The sequence below is a fragment of the Bombus terrestris genome, chromosome 13 (genome assembly GCF_910591885.1).
Source record: "Bombus terrestris chromosome 13, iyBomTerr1.2, whole genome shotgun sequence".
In the NCBI taxonomy this organism is placed as follows: domain Eukaryota; kingdom Metazoa; phylum Arthropoda; class Insecta; order Hymenoptera; family Apidae; genus Bombus; species Bombus terrestris.
This window is the reverse complement of record NC_063281.1, coordinates 12062166-12077156: the sequence shown is the minus strand read 5'-3', so window position 1 is coordinate 12077156 and position 14991 is coordinate 12062166. Positions and strand designations below refer to the sequence as shown.

General features: G+C 36.5%; 5 protein-coding genes across 6 annotated transcripts in view; 2 read left to right on the top strand and 3 right to left on the bottom strand.

Moving 5' to 3' along the window:
- Positions 1–6: 6 nt before the first annotated feature.
- Positions 7–1904, bottom strand: LOC100642224 (26S proteasome non-ATPase regulatory subunit 11). Its single transcript, XM_012315525.3, has 5 exons — positions 1763–1904; positions 1331–1667; positions 868–1262; positions 457–781; positions 7–379 (listed from the first exon to the last, which is right to left on the bottom strand). Exons 2-5 carry the CDS (start codon positions 1649–1651, stop codon positions 149–151), a joined length of 1272 nt encoding a protein of 423 aa, XP_012170915.1. The 5' UTR covers positions 1652–1667; positions 1763–1904; the 3' UTR covers positions 7–148.
- Positions 1905–2337: 433 nt separating this feature from the next.
- On the top strand, positions 2338–3322 carry LOC100642466 (transmembrane protein 17). The gene is made up of 4 exons (XM_003400122.4): positions 2338–2474; positions 2555–2658; positions 2762–2875; positions 2952–3322. The coding sequence occupies exons 1-4, from the start codon at positions 2411–2413 to the stop codon at positions 3183–3185; spliced, it is 516 nt and encodes a 171-aa protein (XP_003400170.1). The 5' UTR covers positions 2338–2410; the 3' UTR covers positions 3186–3322.
- LOC100642345 (glycolipid transfer protein) lies at positions 3137–5851 on the bottom strand. Of its 2 annotated transcripts, none has more exons than XM_048411460.1 (6): positions 4817–5851; positions 4465–4610; positions 4331–4386; positions 4141–4262; positions 3845–3995; positions 3137–3570 (listed from the first exon to the last, which is right to left on the bottom strand). In XM_048411460.1, the coding sequence occupies exons 2-6, from the start codon at positions 4604–4606 to the stop codon at positions 3406–3408; spliced, it is 636 nt and encodes a 211-aa protein (XP_048267417.1). In that variant the 5' UTR covers positions 4607–4610; positions 4817–5851; the 3' UTR covers positions 3137–3405. The 2 variants fall into 2 exon arrangements, with proteins under 2 accessions (XP_048267417.1, XP_012170918.1); XM_012315528.3 differs by having other exon boundaries at positions 4755–4828.
- Positions 3992–14991, top strand: part of LOC100642897 (cytochrome P450 18a1) — a 31338-nt gene continuing 20338 nt past the window's right edge. The window contains exon 1 of the mRNA XM_048411457.1: positions 3992–4090. Within this exon, the coding sequence (XP_048267414.1) occupies positions 4030–4090 (61 nt within the window). The 5' untranslated portion in view covers positions 3992–4029. The remainder of the gene's footprint in view (positions 4091–14991) is intronic.
- Positions 4942–8978, bottom strand: LOC125384596 (putative zinc metalloproteinase YIL108W). Its single transcript, XM_048411456.1, has 3 exons — positions 8836–8978; positions 6298–7826; positions 4942–6119 (listed from the first exon to the last, which is right to left on the bottom strand). Exons 1-3 carry the CDS (start codon positions 8836–8838, stop codon positions 5906–5908), a joined length of 1746 nt encoding a protein of 581 aa, XP_048267413.1. The 5' UTR covers positions 8839–8978; the 3' UTR covers positions 4942–5905.

The following is a 14991-nucleotide window of genomic DNA, read 5'->3' as shown; positions in this document are numbered from 1 at the left end:
AAAATGTATCGTTTCATTGTATTACCATTGTATTTCGTATTTTGTACATCAATATCCATCTTTTGAAATCAGCAAATTAAATCTGCTATACATGATTGTATAACACATGTTTGTATAAACACTGTGTAGAAATATATATTAAATACGGCTAAGTGAGTTTCTTTGCTTTTTGGTAAAGTGTATCAACAACTTTCCCCATACTGTGTATAGTATCTAATGCAATCTCGTAAGTCTTATCGCGCGGAGTATCTTCGAAAACGATTAAAACACCTTCACCCTGATCAAGGACACCCCTTAGTTTTTTATCCAATATCATTTGTGAAAGCTTCTTCTCCACTTGAGCAAGTGGTAGTGATATAGAGGTTGCGATATGACTGACCTAAATAAAAGAATGAAATTACAAACGATGAATATTTATATTTAAATAATCAACCGATTTAAAGTAAATAATCGTACCTGTACGCGAGAATAAGGTTCAACTAAACGACATAAGTTTTGTTCAAGCATCGCATCGTAGAGAGAGCCGAGATGAGCACGCACAATTACGTCATCCTCAAGTTCTTGGCGATATTTTTTCACAGCTGTCTGAAAATCTGCTAATGAACGTCGGTGGCTCGCTTCGGCAACTGCCCGCATTGCATCTAAATCCCTTCCTGCATATTTAACAGCTAATTTTCCTGACATAATTGATTGAACATCTTCAGGTGTACGTAACATAATTTTTGAAAGTAACATATATTTTAAAGCTGTTAAGGCCTTTGGGCTTTCTACGCTATCATATCTACAGAACAGTAGTAAAGCAATTAAAATATACAAACATAACAATTATTCTGAAGTACAATATATTTATTTAAGGAAACAACCTACCCCTCAAATGCTTCATAAAAATATGAATAAGCAGTTTTAAAATCTCTTTCATCTGCAGCATGTAATATTCCTGACTGTAAATCTAAAGCAGCTTGCATTTTAGGTGGACAATAAATTGCATTAGCAGTTGTTCTAGCACTGGTAAGAGCTGCCCTTGCTTTTGCTAAATTACTCAGTGCATGATAGGTTTTACTTTCCAATAATTGTACCTCCACCAAAAGTTGTTTATCATCCAGTTTCTTAAGTTCTTTAAGTAAAGCCGATCCCAACTGTAATGCTTCACTGTACATACCAGTATCGAAATATAATGCTATTAAACGTGCTTCTAATGACTGCCTTAAAAATGTCCTACGTTCTTCTTTTGCCCATTCTATACATTCTTTGCATAGCTGAACCTATTGAAAAAAGAAGCATTGTACTAAACTGTCTATGAAAATACAATCAAAATTATTTGTGAAGATACCTCAATGCCGATACCAGCTTCCAGATCCAAGAAAAAGTCTACTAAAGACCGTACGAGTTTAGCAGCTTTTGCTTTGCTAATCAAACTAAGAAACGGTCTGGTAGCTTTAATCAACTCTGCCAACTCTTTTGCCTTGCCTTCTTTTTTGTAAAGTTCACCAAGGTGTAAAATACCTTGCTCCTTCACTCGAATATTATCTTCGTCATCCTCCGTCACACCGATACTTGGGTCGGAGACGATTTCACTTAAAAGTGAAATACCCTCGCTACGATTAGTCATTGAAACTGCTTGTGCACGTTCGAACAGCATTGCACCGGCCATCTCAAAATTTTCACCGCTTTATAAGGATGAAAACGGGATCAGATAACCTTTATCCTAAATGATGAATATTATTCTTCAAATAATTGATTAAATTCGTGAAATAATTCCTACGTTTTACAAGAAATCAAAGTTAATTTTCTTCAATACGTTGAATACCGCATGCGCTTCTACGCACAACTACACAAATTTTATAAACGTCTTCTGTTTGTCACTTTATTCGCAATCCGTTTCAACCTCAGAACTACAAAACACATGTCACGCTACTACGTAAATCAAATCAATTGCAGTAAGCCTGGAAACGTTCAGACTGATGCAGATTTTTCTAAATAGGTTATTGTTATTCGTTTTTAATAGATGTGATTACATTCCTGTAATTAATTACGTAGTTGATTTTTCGTTGTATTTAAAACTTGTGTACTTTTGTACTTTTCTTTCTTAAACAATTTTGCAAAAGGGATGGAAGGTATAAAGAAAGCGGAAAGAAAGAGATAGAGTAAAAAATGTACTATACGGAAGATTCCAGATCGAGATTGTATGTATATGTATGTTGTGTTAAGCGACATGTAAAATAAGAATGTGTAAGATATAAATATACGAATGCTGAATGGATGTAAATCTTAGATTGTATAAACGTTTAGAGCTGTTTGAAGATAAAAGTGTAACAATTATAAATATTTCCTTAAAATATTGGATGGAAATTGTTATTGTTACAATTAATTTTAATAATGTTATGATCATGTCGCAGAATTTGTTTTGAAAATGTCACAATTTACTACAACAAATGTTATTAATGAAACATCTTCCAAGTTAATGTATCATGATTGTAAGTTACAACTTGTGTAAATGTAATTCCTTTAATTAGAAAAGAATAACATCTCATTTGAAATAGAATATATTTTACAGATAACAAAACAAGGTCTAATTTACCATTTCAAATAGCCCTGTATGTGAATCTATGGCTTTTCCCAGTTTGGCTGTTGATTACTGTTGTAAACTTGGATGCAAAAGTAAATATCATCTGTGTGATGAAGTTATAAAATGATGTTATAAAATCAACATCTAATCTATATTAACTTATATGTATTAATTTTATTTATTATTTGTTCACAGTACAATAATTTGACAAATGTTTATAAATTGCTAACTATAGCAATATTTCTAATACTTTCAATTTTTGAAAGTTTAAAGTTATATTTAGGGTACCTTGGAAATCTTACCGGAAAGGTAATCATACTTTATTTGTAATAGACTTTTTTTAGTTGATTTGTAGATTTTTGTCATGCAAGAAAGTTAATATTAGATTCCAGAATTAACTACTTGCTGGTTAATCTCGATATTAATACAACTTCCCCTAGAGGCATTTCTCCTTTTTGATCGTGGAATACCATCTCATTATAGTGAAACATTTATCAATTCTTTTATGGTTTGCCTTCTTCTTATTGAAATTATTACAGGTACGATAGCTTTAATGAATTTAGCAGATCATCGTGCTAAAGTGTTTTATTTAATGCATTTATACAATACATGTACATAAAATGGATGTTAAACTGTTCTAAAATACCTTTATAGCTAATCTCATTTTTTAATTATATATAGAATTTTGAGCAAATACTGGCTAAGTGTAATTACTGTATAGTATACTAGTACATTATATTAAAATACCGCAAAATATTGCAGATCTTTCCTTTAACAAATATTCTCAATTAACACAATACCTAATGAACACAATTCTCAGACTAATAAAATGTCTTATCTCAGAGGTTATTAGTTTTATAAAATAACTGTATCGCTAATACGTTTTCTCGTAAACGCATTAAATAAATTTCTATGCTCTTTATAATGATGCTAATCTCGGTAGTTTGTTCATTAGTAAATGTTTGTAAAAGTTGCGAACGTGTAGGAACCATGAGCGAAAGAAGCTGTTAACAAAAAGTCGAAAATTATAGTAAATAATAGTATGTAAATAAATAGAAAAATTGTAGAAAGTATTAATTTATTTGAAAAATATAAACTCATATTTCGTCAAACTCAACACGTGTATTATATGAATGTTTTTATGCTTTGACATCAATTGATTGGAAATGTAATTAAATAGTATAATTAAGAATGTACATATGCATTTCGTATAATATAAGAAAAGAAGAACAATTTTTCGCATGTATGCGAATACGTTTTTAGTAAATACTGACTTACGTCAAAAAGTTGTTGCGCCATCCAACCGTGATATGGCTGTAGAGCTTCTTTATAAGCTTTTTTTAAAAATGCTACTAAATCCTCTGTTGGTGTTGCCGTTTTCGAGTCCTCGACAATTTGTTCGAAAAATAACAGAATCATATGCAAAGCTCTGTAATTTATAGATTGGAGTTTCGATTTAACTAATGAACAGAATAAGTGATGGAGAAGTATTAATACACACGAATCGAATTAAGCAGAAACCAAGTAAGAAAGTGGAAAGAATAGAAATGCATAAGAAAAAATGCTACACGCACCTGGTTAACCACGTTAGAGCATCTGTAGCGATTAATTTAGTTTCAGTATTTTTTTCAATTAGAATCATATTTTGTAGAATCGCGTTTTTTTCTTTATCCTTTGCATGCCGGGACGTGAGTTTCTAGAATTATTTTTAGGTATATATATGATTATCCTTGTGAATGATCGCATTTTAAGGTATGTACTTACATCAATGTTGCCCTGGATATCATATTTAACTGGAGCAAACACTTTGCCAAGTTTTTCTGAAACATTCGTGTTCGTCTTTATAGATTTCGTTTTCGTGTAGGTTATGTGATATTTACTGGATATCAAATGCGTACCAATAATTCGCACAAGACCTCGAGCTGCATCTAAGAATTCAACGGTTCTTATTTTGTCTTCTGTGATATTTGGAAATAAAACTTCTATTTGATAAGTAAAGACATCCTCGTTATCGTTTGCACTCGACGAAGGTGACAACATAATTCTGTATTAGGATAACGTAATTTCAGTTATAACTACAAAAAACGTATAACGAAAGTGTTTATTTTTAAAAGTTTTTAAGAAATATTAATAATGTTCTTGCAGTCTTTTTCAATATATTATCGATCGATTTATGATAAGTAAATACTTAGGATTATAGCTGTTAGCTGCAATATATAAGCTGCAATAGCAATTTTATCCTAGAGTTACCTGTAACAAACTGAAAAAACTGATGAACATTCTGATAAAATTTAATTAAACGATTACGTGGCATGGTCGTGTAATATATATTTTATTACATCGTTAACTGGATTGGTTTTACGGACACTTTTGAATTATTTTTTTCAAAATTATTTTTACAAGTTTATTAGTCGTTTCGCAATTTCATATTAGCTATGTCTACAAATTATTATCGTCCATAAGGCATCCTAGTTACTATCATGTAAGTAACCCAATGTTTGTAGAATATGTCGGATATTAATGTTATTTCTTGATTGTAAATATATCAAACTAAATTCGTAGTTATTAAACTATACATACCTATACGTGGCAATTTCACAATTTTATCGTATTTTCGGCAATAAGAAATAGAGATTCTGGTTTTATAGCATTCGTTCCTTCTGTAGTGTTATTGTATACATTCGTTCACACATTCGTACATAGAAATGTCAATGCACAATATATGTATTTCTTTATCAAATACAATGTATCAATAGTTGCTACAAAACTCTATAGTATTTACAAAATATGTTAGAATTTAATGAAATGAAGTATGTAGTTAATAACATTGTATGACGTATGAAATTCTCATTTTCTCCTTCCATGTTTAAACACATGCACGCACACACGCTCTCTTTCTCTATCTATCTATCTATCTATCTATCTATCTATCTTTCTCTTTGTGTCTCTCTATGATTTTATTTTGTTATAAATAGCGTACACAGGGCAATAAGGTTTTTCGAGTCCAATACGGAAAGCTTTACTGTTACAGTTTTCACAAAAACCGATAAAACTGGGAAAAATTTCTCTTCAAATATAGCGCATTAGAGAAACAAGCTCGTAGGAAATATCAATAATTAATTAGTAAGCAAATACATATTGAGCTTGAAGTTATCTTCGTTCGAATTAGCATTAGCGACGAAGCATTATTATTAATATTAATCGTGCTTACTCGCTATGCGAAGATTATAAAAACATAGGACGTTGATTCAACGGCGTCGATTTTTATCGTTCGACATTGGCTATATTCCCGCTTTCAAGATATAAAATCGTGGCAAAATGACAATAACCTTGGAAAGTTTAAAACGCCGTTGGAAGTGGATATTTGAGAACATTGCCAGTCGAATCTTCAGCGACGAGAGTCAGTGCGGTAAGACAATGAGATGGAGCTGGTGGAACTAACGCCTCCAGAGGTGGTCGAGAGCCTGGAAACTGTTTAGAACCAACTACCATTCCACCAGATGTTTTTCTGAGCTCTATTACTCGTACTCCGAAGCGTGATCTTACGACGTTTCTATGATAAAAAAAAAAGAAACGTATATACATACATATATAAACAATAACCGTTTTAAAACTATAATAGCAACAACGGAAGAGGCTGAGTAAGTGAGTGTATGTGCAAGTTTTGTGTACGTGTATTGGGCGTATATGCGCCAGTGAATCAAAATTGGAAGAGAAACATTTTATTATACCTTTTCCCATCGTACTCGATGTCGTGGAAAGGTCGGTTGAAAACGTTGTCCATTTCGTTGTTGAACCATCGATGATAAGCAAGAAACGCTGCGCAGGATGGTGACCAAAATGTACGATCAGTTTGCAAATTGGAAGAGGTTTGTTCCGATGCAGGTTGCATCAGACTCTTGGAAAAGGATCTGTTTAATTCAGGACTAGCGGGTGCGGATAGCCTGCCAAGTAATTGGGAAGGGTTTTGAGAAGACGAAGGACGGGACGATTCGGAAAGTAAGCGATTTCTTCGAGGACTCCCTAACATAGCGTATGGTTCTTGTATCGTGACTGTCACGCTGAGCGGTCTACTCAGTGCGATCGTTGTGTGTTGAGGATCTCTTCGTAAAACGGGGTTGCGATTGAAATCGATCCCAGCCGCTCCAACAAAGACACGATCGACGTAATCGAATCCGCGGCCCATTATGCCTTCATGAGTATGTCCGAGATCAAAAGTGTGTCCTAATTCGTGGAGAACCGAGCCAAGAGTCGTGGCGAAGCAGCCACCGTGCGTACCGCGGTAATTACTGTCATCCATCAATTGTTCGGTATCGATGACCGTAGCGTCGAGGAATCTAGGCAATATTTGCGCCATGCAGGTAGGCCATGTATGAAGACATGCCGAACCGAATAACGCTAATCCACCTCCACCGAGCGCGGCGTGTCCTTGCGTCCTCGCGAGAATATCTTCGCGAGTGCGTGGATTTGGCGCGCCTCGATATCTGGTACAGGAAAGAAACGCAAGATATTTGCGATCTTCCGATGCCAAGGGACCGGTCATTAATTCTCGCGCAATGAATTTCCAAAGTTCGCGCTGATTCATTGCACGTGCCTGATCGACGTCGAGCATGCTGTGCATTATCAAGCATTCCATACCACCCAAGTCTCGTTCCAGTTGAAACGTTTTCCTTCCGTAACCCGCCTCCCTTAACTTCTCGGCGGTGAGAGTTTGTAAAAGTCGGGCACCGAGACCTATCCTTATCGTCGCACTTTCCGGCGACTGGTCTTCTCCTTGTGGACCTTGGAAATATCCATCGTGTCCAAAACAAACCACGTAGACAGGAGTTACACGCAGTCTCGTCGTTCTCGGCTCGTGAATTAGAACTAGTCCCTTTTTTTGGCCCGCCACTTCTAATTCCAACCTGTTCGGACCTCGTGTCAATTCTACTATTACACGAAATTCACCAGATACGATTGGCCACTCGGAACTTTGATTATTTTCATTTCGTACGGTGATGAAGCTATACGCCATCGACGTGCGACCTCGTATCAGAGCTAAACTATAACATAAGCTCTCTCCATCCGTAACGTTCGTTATCGATATCTCTTCTGAATTCTCATTTTCCGTGGATTTGCATTGTCGGTTCTCCCGTTCTAATGGAAATTGTCTATTACCTTCGTAATAACATTTATGCTGACACCGTTGTTGTTCTTGCTGCCGTTGCTGCTGATGTTGCTGCTCACGAAGAAGATTTGTCAGATTCGTGTCTGGAAGTACCTGTGAAGTTTTTTATGTACAATTTCAAGATATATTGCTAAACGTTAAAAAAAATTAGAAAGACGAGGGTAACGAGAGTTAGAAACGGCAACGATTATAATGGCAATGACGAGCAGAAGCACGATAATAGCGGTAATAACGACAATAAAAATAACGATGACGATGACGATGACGATGACGATAACGATGACGATAACAATGACGACGATGGCAATGACGGCAAAGACGACGACGAAGACGACGACGACGATGACGAGGACGACGACAACGACGACGACGATGACCACGTCGGCAAAGGCGAAAACGATGATGAAGACGAAGACGACGATGTTACCCCCTTTGATAAAAGTGTATCATTTACATAGAATTAGGGAAGCACAGAGATGTGGTTTTATTTTATTTTTATTTTTTACAACTTCAATGCTTCATTCGATGGATAAAAAGAATAATAGCAGTTTCACGAAAAAGTGACCATATCGATGTAAAGTGACAATTCCAAGAGAGGTGCTGCGATCTCGCGGTGATTTAGAAAAGCTTCTCTACGGAGTAGAATCCTCCAAGTTGTTTCCCACTTCAATTTCCGTTCTTCGGACCGCACTGACACGTACCGTCACATAGAATGTCGAAAGGAATAAAGGCAAGTCGATCGAGCGATTTATTGATTTCCCTTGAATAGCAATGAGAAAGTTTCGTTCAAATCGTATAAGATTGGCTTTTATTAAGAAAAAAAAGATATATACGTGCAATCACCGATAAGAGTGCGAGATAAGTAACGAAACGATGTGTCGATATAAATTAAAACGACCAAAGAGAGGGAACTTTGTAGTCGGTGTTAGAAGAAAGAGAACAAACTTTCGAGTTGGAGAGTAAACGAGGTGTGTCGATAAGGAATTATTCGAATTCGCGTTTGGTTGTCAAGGATGTAGGCGTGCAAGTCTGACAAATTGAATCGGAATTTTTAAGCGGCAGTACGATTTGCAGCTTTTCAAATGTCAGCTATTTCACTCACCATCGTAAAAGAAGTGTGTAGAAATAGAGTAGACGTACACGTTAAAAATGAAAGGGAAGAAGGTACGTGCTGAACGATCAGCTTCAGCCGGCTCCGTACATACGGAGAGAAAGACTGTGGCGCCGGGACGACGGCGGACGGCGGGTTGCGGTACTATGGCGTCCTCGCAGCGACGCATGCAGTCGCACAGGCGCACTCGCGTTTCTCTTCGTTCTGCGTTCCTCTCCTTTCTCTTTTTTCCCTTCTTCCACTTTGTGTTAACACCCCTTTTTTCGTACTCTTTCTTGTTTATTCGCTCTGAGAGATCTGTCTCGCTCTTTCCCTAAAAAACGTATATCCCTCTGCTGTATATCACAACGATCATGAAGATACATGGACGTGCAAATTTTCCTGTCTCCCCTCTTGTTTATTTATTTGTAGAAATTTGTTACGTTATTTCGATTACTTTCGTATTAATTGTATTTTTCTAGCGTCGAAAAGTATCTCTCATCGACCGTAGAATTTTTATCTAATGGAAAGTTTTGATTAACGTAAATAAAAATCGGTCGCGATGTTTTTAAACAAACAACGCTTTTACCTACCAGCAATGGTTGTATCTAACAATAATAGTATTATTATTGTAATAATACAAAATTTGATGCTTCTTCGTGGACAAACTTCGATCGATGCTACACTAGTCGCAGAATTGTATTAATTTGTACGATACCGTGCTTTATCTGTGAGATGATTTCAATTGCGACGGTACAACGTTCGATCGACTAATCGCATATGCGCGTGATCACGAGTAGGGTTGATTCGTAAACGGTGTCAAGGATGAGCAACAACAAACATCGTTTCAAGATGTTCACGATTTGAATTCGTTCTACTCTTAATGTTATGTAGTACTTATATTCGTAAAACTTGATTCAAATTAGTCAAGTTATCTGAATTCCTTCAATTTACATACATTCGAGTAACTTAAAACGTGTTTATCAGCGTAAAACTGTTATTTACTTGACTCGTTCTTATTAATCACGTCATTTGATTTCCACTCGTTTGAATTCAAGTAACTTGACTAATCCAAACGAGACTTAAAGAACAGCCAATAGTCGTGACAAGCTTTTCCTCCTTTCTCTTTCTTTCCCTATATATCCCTGTATGAAAATAATGTTCTACAGCGAAGCAAGTATTATAACGAGTACTCCGCTTCGGATATTTTACACGCTATTCCATATTATATCTATTATATCTAAGATGCATCAAATTCCGTATCATCTATCGATAAAAGGATACGAGTCTAACAGTTACATTTGCCAAGAAATTTATGCACATAAGTTAACACTAACATCGTATTAACACTCGCAAACAAAGTGACCACACTGCTATTTACGAGCTAAGACACCTGTTGTTATTTAATACAAATTGATTGCTCTTCTTTGCTCTTCTCTTCTATTATCTAGTTACTTTATTAATAAATCTGCTATTTCGTTCGCGCCACGCGCAGCTACCAGTGTAAAATGTCAAATAAAGTAAAATTTGTTTCAGTTCTCTAATAAACATAGCGAGTAGACGTCCTCCTAATACTTATAGCCAGCTATGTATATACGTACGTATAGGCAGTACGAGAGGATGCAAAATATATGGCAAGTGTCGTTGTCGTGGGGTTAGCGACCGTGAAAGTGCTCCCATGTAAAAGTAGAACGACAGTTTTTCAAAATCGTTGCGACGATTGCGTGCGCCCACAACCGACCTACTTGACGATCGGTCGTTGCACCGTACCTCAGTTTCCTTGGTTGTTGTGGACCTTTGCTTGTCCTCGAACGAAAGGTACTCCGGAACGCGTGTACACGGTAAAAGAAAGTGCGATTTCATTCAAATAAAAGTTTCCACGAACTACGATCTTGAGCGTGTCCGTTGTATCTCGAACGTACTTGCACATTTCATTTCGTAGCGTTAATCGAAGGGAGGATGCTGCGCAAATATGATCAATAGACGGTGAATGTTTATGCACTTATGGGAAATTTAAAGGTGCAAAAATACACAGAATGTATTTAAAATATGCAAAGTATGGCACTCGTCGTAAGATTTGACGAGGCTCAGCTCTCGCCTCTTTAAATTGCATTTATGAAAATATGAATTTATACAAATTTGCATAGATTAGGTTGCTTGGAGAATCTATCGCGAGAGTTAAAAAAGATTTAATCCGAATTAGACTGTCTATAGCTTCATGAGTCTTCTTGAAAAATTCGGTCTATTTACAGGCTCTAGAGGCTCTTTCATTTCTTGAATAAATTTTGTAAAGACCGTGATAAGTAACAATGAAACTATGTTATATTGGAACAGATAGAGGAAAATTCAAGATTCAAAATTTCTCGAATATATGGGATTCGATTTTTTTTCATTACTTGATAGAAATTAATTGATAGAAATTCATTAGAAAAAAGGAGAGAAAACTACCTTTTATCCAATCCAATAGGAGAATCAAATATAATTACGACAAGGATACAGTATGGAGATTGGGAGGAAGAAGAACTGGAATACGTGTACATTTCAGGTCGGAGTGTCGCGATTTCGCGTGCATCGTGCGTGTTTGCACGCGTTTCCAAACTGAAAGGGTTCGCAGACACTTATCCACTCGACACTTGTCCTATCCGGTTGGTCGATCGTGTAGTATGCTCACATACTGGATGGTTGTATTCACATGCGTCGATTTGTATTGCGTGGCACTTGACACGGGAATGAACGAGAAACGGATGACTTTTTTCACTGAAAACTAGGTCGTACCGAAAAAACGAGGCTTCTTTTCTTATCGTTATCATTATCATTATCGTGGTTGTTGTCATTATCGATCATTCGTAAGACAACAACCCTTTAATGAAGAAATACTCTTTTGTGCAACTATTATCTGTGTACATATATCTGTATCGTCACGATCGAATGATGTTTATAAATACCTATTCACTTATTTCCTTTCTCTCAGATAGAAAACGCAGTTCATCAGCTCTTTGTTTCTCTGTTACACGGCCTCCAGCATAGCATCGCATCCGTGATACGTGTTGCGAACGTTTATCAAGCTTAATTTATATATTCGAGTTTTCCGCGATCATAGAAACGGAGTGAGTTGCGTTCAACGATAAGACGAAAACATACGAAAGAAAGCGAGACTATGAAGGTAAGCAGGGGAGAACGAACTATACCGGAGAGAGTAGGCCAATGCCAGTGTCAGCGGCACGGCTAGTAAGTGTCTGACGGTAAACCTGATCGTGAAAACAGAGAAACGAGTTGCACCGATTACGTTTGTTTTTCCATGATTTGTTTCAATACGATCCTGTATATCACTTTACGATATATATGTATAAATCGTGGGTCTAAATCCGTAGTACGAGTGAAGTCAGGAAGATTCCATGGCTCGTAGTAAGACGAAGATCAAGAATAACAGAATTGTGTTGGAGGCTTCGCGTTTGAGAAAGCTGAGTTTGAAAAGCTTGCCAAGTATAGGTACGTGAATTTGCTTAATTCTTAACGAGACAGGAGTTGACAATCGACAGGAGGTTATTTCGCATGCAGAAATATATCGAAAATGTAAAATAATATTCGTTCGAATTTTGATTCACGATGAATATACTTGCCTCGAAAAAGTGATCTTGAAGTTCGTCGATTCCAAATTTCTTGCTTAATATGCAATTCATTGCGAAAGAGTTATCTGTTTTTTTCGTATCTTTCGATTCTCCTTCGTGTTTCTTTATAGACATAACGTCCAAAATATATGCGTATAAGATAGCACCGGAATACAGATGAAACGAAATGAAACGCGATGACACGATGAAAGAACACGTGTATCATTGTCATGCGTAGTTTACGATAAATATACAATGAAATCGTGGAGTGGTAGTATTCTGACAGCATCGAATAGAAATTAACTATGTTGTTATTCTGGAATTTTATACATCTCGATGTCACATTCGTTTCAACTGGGAGAAGGACTTTTAAAGTTCTAAGAAAATCATTAGCATACAATTGCCAGGAAATCCAGCCAGCAAAAGTAAACATAATTAGTCACGTGATAATCCAACTATTAGTAATAGCTATCTAATCGCTAGTGTAAGCGATGTATTATTAGCGTGACTGTATTATCGATAAAATTCAGAGTTCAGAGTTGACCTGATCATCGTTATACAAGGGTTGGGAGTTAAACATGCAATTTAATCTGTTAGTCAACCTCTAATCTTTCGAACCTAGGGTACATCGATTCTAGTACTATATTTTAGATATTTTATTATGTGTATATTGTGTATCATGTACACTCTTGTATCTTCAAATTTTTCACAAGCGTATATACTGTATTTTCATTAGAATCGTGTACGTATTATTAGTATGGTATAGGCGAAGAAGAGGCTCGGTACACTGGGTGCTTCGGCTCGGGCGAACAATAAACAAAGTATACTAATTGCAAGAGGAAGAAAATCAGCTCACATGCGACAACATCATGTGTAGAATTCAAGATCAAGTAGTTACGCGCATTACGACACTCGAACAAATGATTTTGAAACGATTTTGGCATTGAATCGCACGACACGTAGATACGATGAAGAAATAGCTTATTCATAAAGAGATTCGATGAGATCACGAACAAAGTTTTTTCAATGCGTACAGAAGGGAATTCGATCAAAAGGTTCATCGAACTTGTTGATTCGCACGATCTATGGTATGATTGTTTGGTTAGATAGACGAATACGTAATTTGCCTGAGAACTATTCGATTTCTATGAATTCGCTGTACAAGACTGATAAATGGGTAAACGAAAAGGAAGGAAAGGCAGTATCGAACGAACAGTGTTTTTATTCTGCTCTTTCCTTTTTTTTTTCTTATTTCCCTTTTATCAGATGATCGCGTTGATTTGAATTTTGCACGATGGTTCCCCACACAAGTTACATCAAAGGAAGACGGTATCTTAATCAAAAATACAGTTTATTAATGTAAAAGAGAAATGGCAAAAAAGGAATTTCAGCTTTGTTAAATCAAAACAATTGTTCAAACGGTGCCTAGGACGATTTACGTAATACTATCGGCTATCGTGAAAGCTACTATACCACTACGTTTTATTCTACATATTACGAACATTCTTTTTTTAAATTAGAAACGAACTCAATTGATTTCAGCGAGTTTTACGAATGGCGCGCTTCTATATTATGCAACTGTTTAACCTAACAACATAATGTTAACGGTTATCATTACTTACACGATCTTTTTCACACATTTTCTCAATGATGATTTCTCTTTTCGTACAATAAAGCAAGAAGACGTTGTCGCGTACAAGAGAGAAAGAAAGAAGGGTAAAAGGTACGAGAAACGAAATTGAAAGTACAAGCTACGGAAACAGGGGAAACGAAGGAACGATCAGAGAGAAAATTGTCCAAATATAATCATCCGTAGTCCGAGCAATAATTTATTCGATTAAAAATTTCCAGTCACGTTGCCTCTAAATAGCTTGGGTGTTTCACTTTCGACGCCTGAAGAGTAAAATTCATTCGAGTACTCGAGACGACGACGATGACGGCGTGTTCGCTCCGTGTCAAGGACAACGCGTCTATCGTCGCGTACTTTCCTGAGAGCCAAGAAAATCTCCACTTCTGACATACACGATACGAACGTTACACGAGACAACGACTACTACGACACGTAAACCATCAATACGTAGATATCTTTCTTCGTGGTAAATTGATAGTTTCTTCTTTGAATTAGCTTCCCGTTACTCTTTCAAAAGATTACGCAAACTTGTTAAAGTACAACGATCGAGGTTCGAATAGTTTTACCTGTTTGTATATGCGCGCGTATGTATACTTGTTCGGGCGTACATAGAAGCCGTGATTGTAGATCGTGATAGTCGGTATGATATCTGCCTGCGTATCGTATAGAGTCGGAAACGGAAAAAATGAAAGAGAGAGAGAGAAAATACGTTGGTGAGATTTTTTATGTCCGCACGTCCTGGCAACGATCTTACGGAATTAGGCCGACAGGGTCTGTCGCCGATGTCCTTGACACGCTGAAAGTAAGACCAAGCCCGCGCGCGCTAACTTTAATGTCTTACGCAATCGGTCGTAGGTGTATCATCGCGAGCGTCAAAACTCGCATCAGCAACAACATAGGCATTCTCCAGTGATTATCGATAAAAGAAAA

Bases quoted from the DNA above. Each gene is read 5' to 3' on its own strand.
- LOC125384596 (XM_048411456.1), bottom strand. The intron at 6,120-6,297 runs GTATAATAAAAT...TTTTTATCATAG, and splicing joins ATCGAGTACGATGGGAAAAG to AAACGTCGTAAGATCACGCT.
- LOC100642466 (XM_003400122.4), top strand. From the start codon at position 2,411: ATGTCACAATTTACTACAACAAATGTTATTAATGAAACATCTTCCAAG. The intron at 2,475-2,554 runs GTAAGTTACAAC...TATATTTTACAG, and splicing joins CAAGTTAATGTATCATGATT to ATAACAAAACAAGGTCTAAT. The intron at 2,876-2,951 runs GTAATCATACTT...AGTTAATATTAG, and splicing joins TTGGAAATCTTACCGGAAAG to ATTCCAGAATTAACTACTTG.
- LOC100642224 (XM_012315525.3), bottom strand. From the start codon at position 1,651: ATGGCCGGTGCAATGCTGTTCGAACGTGCACAAGCAGTTTCAATGACT. The intron at 782-867 runs GTAGGTTGTTTC...ACTGTTCTGTAG, and splicing joins TTTTATGAAGCATTTGAGGG to ATATGATAGCGTAGAAAGCC. The intron at 380-456 runs GTACGATTATTT...TCTTTTATTTAG, and splicing joins AACCTTATTCTCGCGTACAG to GTCAGTCATATCGCAACCTC.
- LOC100642345 (XM_048411460.1), bottom strand. From the start codon at position 4,606: ATGTTGTCACCTTCGTCGAGTGCAAACGATAACGAGGATGTCTTTACT. The intron at 4,263-4,330 runs GTAAGTACATAC...AAATAATTCTAG, and splicing joins ATATCCAGGGCAACATTGAT to AAACTCACGTCCCGGCATGC. The intron at 3,571-3,844 runs GTAAGTCAGTAT...TTTTGTTAACAG, and splicing joins TGGCGCAACAACTTTTTGAC to CTTCTTTCGCTCATGGTTCC.